Source organism: Mus musculus, chromosome 7 (genome assembly GCF_000001635.26).
Source record: "Mus musculus strain C57BL/6J chromosome 7, GRCm38.p6 C57BL/6J".
In the NCBI taxonomy this organism is placed as follows: domain Eukaryota; kingdom Metazoa; phylum Chordata; class Mammalia; order Rodentia; family Muridae; genus Mus; species Mus musculus.
In genome coordinates this window covers 22,132,182-22,138,527 of record NC_000073.6, presented here as the reverse complement: position 1 = coordinate 22,138,527, position 6,346 = coordinate 22,132,182, and the positions used below count along the sequence as shown (strand labels likewise).

General features: G+C 38.8%; 1 protein-coding gene across 1 annotated transcript; it reads left to right on the top strand.

The window, feature by feature from the left end:
- Positions 1-3,786: 3,786 nt before the first annotated feature.
- Vmn1r250 (vomeronasal 1 receptor 250) lies at positions 3,787-4,752 on the top strand. The gene has a single exon (NM_001167573.1). It carries the CDS (start codon positions 3,787-3,789, stop codon positions 4,750-4,752), a length of 966 nt encoding a protein of 321 aa, NP_001161045.1.
- The last annotated feature ends 1,594 nt before the right edge of the window (positions 4,753-6,346 follow it).

The window sequence follows — 6,346 nt, the reverse complement described above, 5'->3', positions numbered from 1 at the left end:
AACGGACCCTGTTATAGCTGTATCTTGTGAAGCTATGCCGGTGCCTGGCAAACACAGAAGTGGATTCTCACAGGCAGCTATTGGATGGCACACAGGGCCCCCAATGGAGGAGCCAGAGAAAGTACCCAAGGAGCTAAAGGAGTCTGCAACCCTATAGGTGGAACAACAATATGAACTAACCAGTACCCCCCAGAACTTGTGTCTCTAGCTGCATATGTAGCAGAAGATGGCCTAATTGGCCATCATTGGGAAGAGATGCCTCTTGGTCTTGCAAACTTTATATGCCTCAGGTCAGGGGAACACCAGGGCCATGAAGTGTGAGTGGGGGTGGAGGGGGTGGGTATAGGTTATGGGGGACTTTTGGGATAGCATTTGAAATGTAAATGAAGAAAATACCTAATTTTAAAAAAGGTAGAGCAGAGACTGAAGGAAAGTCCATCCAGAGAATGTCCCACCTGAGAATTCATCTCATATAGAAACCCAGACACTATTGTGGATGCCAAGTAGAGCATGCTGAAAGGAGCCTGACATGGCTGTCTCCTGCGAGACCCTGCCAGAGCCCTACAAATACATAGACAGATGCTCACAGCCAATCATTGGACTGAGCCAAAGGTCCCTAATAGAATAGATAGAGAAAAGGCTGAAGGAGTTCAAGGGGATTGCAACCCCACTGGAAGAACAACAGTATCAACCAAGCAGTCCACAAGAACTCCCAGGAATATAGTCATCAACCAAGGAGTACACATGGCTCCAGCTGCATACGTTGTAGAGGATATCCTTGTTAGGATTCAGTGGGAGGAGTGGTTCTTGGACCTATGAAGGATCAATAGAGGCCCAGTGTAGGGGAACTGAGGGAAGAGGGGTGGGAGTGGGTGGGTGGATGGAGGAACACCCTCATAGAAGCACAGGGAGGGAGGATAGAATAGAGGGTTTCCGTGGGAGGGGAGATAAAATTTGAAATAAAAATTTAAAAAATATATATCCAATAAAAATTACTAATACCAGAAAAAAGTACAAAAAATAAAAATAAAAGAAGTTTATATTATTCACCATGAGATGTCTACGTGGGGGACTGTCCAACTAGTATACTGCTGGCTTATTAAAACTCCTTTGAAATATGCAAGTGAATGTATAAGAGGAAGCCCCAATAGCAGTAGGTTTATGTAGAGTTTCTCAAAAGACACTTAGTGTTAGTTATTCCTCTCCATATTTCCTGGTCTGCATTCCATAATACACACACCCAACTCTAACACTTCATGTTCCATTATCATACTTTAATGCTTTAGAACACTGTGCTCTACCTCCAATTTTTACATCATGCCATGACTCTTACAAATTCCTGACTTTGATGGTTATTCCAATATAATTATGTATTAGGGTAATAAACCATATGTAATTGTCAATTAGCCGATATAAATTTCACAGTTGAGTTCATCGATACATGCTTGTCCTAGACAAACAATGGATCTGAGCAATTAATGACAAGTTATTCTTTCTTTTTGTCCTATTTCCACGTGTATCCCATTCTAAATGTTGTTATTTTTATTTGTAAAAATATTGTGCAATGATATCTTAATTCTCACACATCTAAGTATATGTTCTTTGTGCCTACAACAATATTGTTGCAGGTTTCAATATCAATAAATATTTAGAACATACAATTCTTAGATTTATAACCTAAGTTTTTACTTTTCACCATTGAAAATCAAAACTAACTCCTAGTTTTTTATTATACCTAGAACAGAAATGAGTTGGATCTATTTATTTCTAAATGATGGCTCAATCCATATCTTTGCTTGTATGTTAGAATTCCTTCTTTACAAATCAGATTCTCTAGATTCTAGCAAAGTATATTAGGCCTATGATAAGGACTTATGAGTATATGAGAAATCAAGTCATAATCTACCTGAAAACAAGTAGATATGGAATAACCCCAATATTCGGGTGGGAAAGACCAGCTTCGGTTAATAAATTTGCCATTTATGAATGTCCTGGGTCAAACATGGGAAAAGTAAGAATGAAGCAACTTCCAGGGAAATTACAGAATCTGACTGTAACATTGCCAGTTTTCTAGAAGGACTTAGTGTCAGAATAATTTTGCATGAGTGAAATAGTAGGGAGGAAAGTACTCTGTAGAAACTCACATAATGAGTCCCTTGTTCTAACCTGGAGCGCCCCAATTCACATCTGACTACAAGATCAATTCAGAACTTAGATTCTCCCGAAGGAAACATGAAAACCCTTCCCTAACTTCTGCCCAGGTACTCATTAACATCTAACAAACTCCTAGACATCATCAGTAAACATCAGAAAGGAATGGAGGTTTGCTCTGGGGATAAATGATTTTCCTTCATTGGAGGTATCCCAAAGGCACCATGCAGACAAATGTGCGGACGCCACAGATGACACAATAATAAACTCTCTGAAAGATGTCATGTCCCGGTGCCCTATTATTTTATGAGACTGGAAATGGGACTGTGTTGGGTTACCTTCACAGCATTGCATGGAGAATAAGAAACCATTCCGAATTTCATTGCATTCTTCCTCAAGCAAAGAGTGACACAGAGAAGTTCCTCAATCCAGGCACTAGGAAATATGCTTCTATAGGAGCTGTGCTCTGCAGGTGGCCTTCAGATGAGCATCTTCATCCTGACTGAGGCTCAGAAGGTGAGATTCTTCCATCCATGGGCTTCTGCTTAAAATTCTCTTCTCCTTTCTTCGGTGAAAATTGTCTTCTGAAGCCAACATGAAACATTATTTCTTTCTGAAGTCTGCAGGCTAACTTGAATAGGTTAATATTTTGCTTTCATCTCAAAGAAATGTCTGTGTCCTAGATTAGTACTTAGCAGAAAACAGCATTCAGTGTAACATATGCATGTGAGATAATGAATTTTATCTGGTGGATGGAGGCCCTTGTGTTCCTACAGAAAACATATAAACAAGTAAAATGCAGACTAAGCATCAGCTTGCAAAGGGTGTAACAGTGATTGTGTTAGTAATTTTGGAGGGAATCTGGAGAAAATTATGAAACAATGAAACTTGTTAGCAGGTGGGGATTTTTTTCACATGGGGGACACATATGTAAGCCTATGTTCATTTCTGTGATCGGGACACAGGTGGTTTTGCCAGAAATATATGGTGGGTTTGTTTTGTTTTGTTTTGTTTTGTTTTTTGGCGTGTGGATAAGTAGTATAAAATTTTCTCAAAAGCCCTCAACTTATCTTTCTACAACTGAATTCACTTACACAACTTTATTATTATGTACAGTCTTACATGTTATTCCCATACACATTATTTTTACCATGTTACTATTACATAAGGTAATTCAATTCATTATTTTTTATGCTGCATTTATATATTCTTTTAATTTTTATTGATTGTGTTACATCCCATTTGAAGCCTCCCCTCCCTTCCAATTGTATTGAATTCTGATCATGGAATCACAGACTCAAACTCGTCTCTTTCATGTCTGTATTCATATGCAAAGCTCACGGTGTGTTAAAATGTGTGTTATTGTATTCCTGATTTACTGAACCAATAAAGACGTAGCTTCAGTACAAAATGTATCTCAAGACGGAGTAATTCAATAAGTATAAAATAACATTCTGAGTTGCTGTACATGCATTGTTTTCCAGACAATGTTCCTGTGGTGTGATAGAATAGTGTCTCGCTTATCAAGTGAAGAAATTGTCTCAAATCAATTGGTAAGTGTGGACAATAGAACAGAGCCCAGAGAAGAGTAGTGTCCTACTAATCAAGATTCTAGGGTCCTGTAAAGCCCTCTCCATGTCTGTTCGTGGTAAATCCCTGAAAACCACTGAGGAAGTGGCTCTTCAGATCATTTTGCTTTGCCAGTTTGGGGTTGGGACCATGGCCAATGTCTTCCTGTTTGTCCATAATTTCTCTCCAGTCTTGACTGGTTCTAAACAGAGGCCCAGACAGGTGATTTTAAGCCACATGGCTGTGGCCAATGCCTTGACTCTATTCCTCACTGTATTTCCAAACAACATGATGGCTTTTGCTCCAAGAAATCCTCCAACTGAACTCAAATGTAAATTAAAATTCTTCAGTCACCTGGTGACAAGAAGCACAAATTTGTGTTCCACCTGTGTCCTGAGTATCCATCAGTTTGTCATTCTGGTTCCTATTAGTAGAGGTAAACTTCTACTCAGAGCAAGTGTCCCAAATTTGGTGAGTTATTCTTGTTACGGTTGTTGGTTTTTCAGTGTCTTAAGTAACATCCACATTCCAATTAAGGTCACTGGTCCACAGATAACAGACAATAACACTGACTCTAAAAGCAAGTTTTTCTGTTCCACTTCTGGATTCACTGTAAGAATTGTCTTCTTGCAGTTTTCCCATGATGCCACATTCATGAGCATCATGGTCTGGACCAGTGTCTCCATGGTACTTCTCCTCCATAGACATCGCCAGCGAATGCAGCACATCCTCACTCCCAATCAGGACGCCAGAGGCCAAGCTGAGTCCAGAGCAACCCATACTATCCTGATGCTGGTGGTCACATTTGTTAGCTTTTATCTTCTAAATTTTATTTGTATCATCTTTCATACCTTTTTTATACATTATAATTTATTCATACGGCTTCTTGGTGAGATTTTGGCTGCAGGTTTCCCTACTATTTCTCCCTTACTGTTGATCTTCAGAGATCCTAAGAATCCTTGTCTTGAGCTCTTCCACTGTTTTAAACCAGAGTCGCTACAAAATTTGAAACACAGAAGACAGCTTCACTAATACCATTAAGTACTTCATTTCATAAATATGTTTTCAATATCTTGTATGAACAAGGTGTGGTGCTCACTGCTGTAATTTTAAAAGAGTTCATATTTGTTGATATGAAATGATTTCTGGTTGGAATCTGCCTGACAGAGTAAATGAATTACTCATGGCCCTCTCTTCTCTTGTATATAACTGCCTCCTGCTGCACGCTGGTCTAAAACTGATGCAACCCATCTTCCCTAAACAGTTTAAGTGTTAATATGGTCCAGATCAAACTGTTACTCTCTGCTCCTTCTTACTTAATACTTTTAACTTTGGATAAGAACAGAATCCCTCTCTATATTTCCCTATCTGAACAAATGAGAATGCATTGCTATAATTAAATATTTTCAAGGAGGAAATTTTTATAAAGAGCAGATATATTGCATGTCATTCCATTTTACTTTGGAGATATATGCTTTGCTATCTTGGGTCCTACACAGGTGAGGGCCAAGCACTGAACAACATAACTTTGTGCTCCCTAGAGCAGTACAAACTTCTGATCATACCAAGAATAATTAGGAAAAGAGGCAAAAACAGTTCATTCTCAGAAGCCTTAAGAAATTTAAATTATCAGGACCAGGGAGGATACCAGATTCCACACTGGAGATTTTCTCCTGAAAGACCTTGGTAAAGTCTTCACTCTGGGCCATGGTGAAATTGTTTATACGATCGTCACAAACACCTACCAATCAGACAGGAGATAAGATATCAGAACAATGAGGTGCCAACGTTGTAACTCGGTCTGTTAGGGGCTCCCTCAGTCGCAAAATTAATTTTTCAGGAGATTAAAATCAAGCTTTTAACCTTTTCAGCTACCTGAGAATGACCAAGGCATTCAAGACCACAAGATAAATATCTGGAGTGGTTATAGCTGTCAGTGTGATGAAACTTAAAATCTGACTTGTGGTACTTATTCCTGTGAACAAGGAAAATGTTAGCATTTTTTTATGTGTATTGGGTGTGTATGTATTTGTTGGGATTCCATCCTCTTAAGAAGGATAGGTGTCATACCCCTAGAGCTGGAGATACAAACAGATGTAAGCCTACAAATATATTTTCTAAGAATCAAGCTCTGATCCAATGTAAATGTGGCCAGGGTTCGACCCTGCTGAGCCATCTCTCCAGCCCCAAACTGAGAAATTTTTCCAACACAATTGAAACATCCTTTCCAATTTGGGGTAGCTGCAATCATTAATAACAGCTATATTGAAAGAGCTTGAAATAATAGAATAGGAACCAACAGTTTGTATGTTCTATATTGAGCAATAGATTCACACTGAGTTAAAAAATTAATACCGAGACTCTTCATGTACCTTTTCAGAGACCTCTACTGATAGTAAAACTGACAAGCCCATAGCACCAAGTCTTGATCTTAACACTGGCCATAATAACAATCAGCAAGACAGCTCAGCAGCTAAAGCACTCACAACTTAGAAATGATTATCCCAGGTCCTACACAGTGGAAAGAACAAAATCCTACAATTGTACTCTGCCTTCCTCAATCTGTGCTTGAACATGCCCACACACAGAAAAGAAAAAAAGTATATTTTCTAAACTTAGTTTTATC

Excerpts from the sequence above, each read along its gene's own strand:
- Vmn1r250 (NM_001167573.1), top strand. The coding sequence starts at position 3,787 with ATGTCTGTTCGTGGTAAATCCCTGAAAACCACTGAGGAAGTGGCTCTT.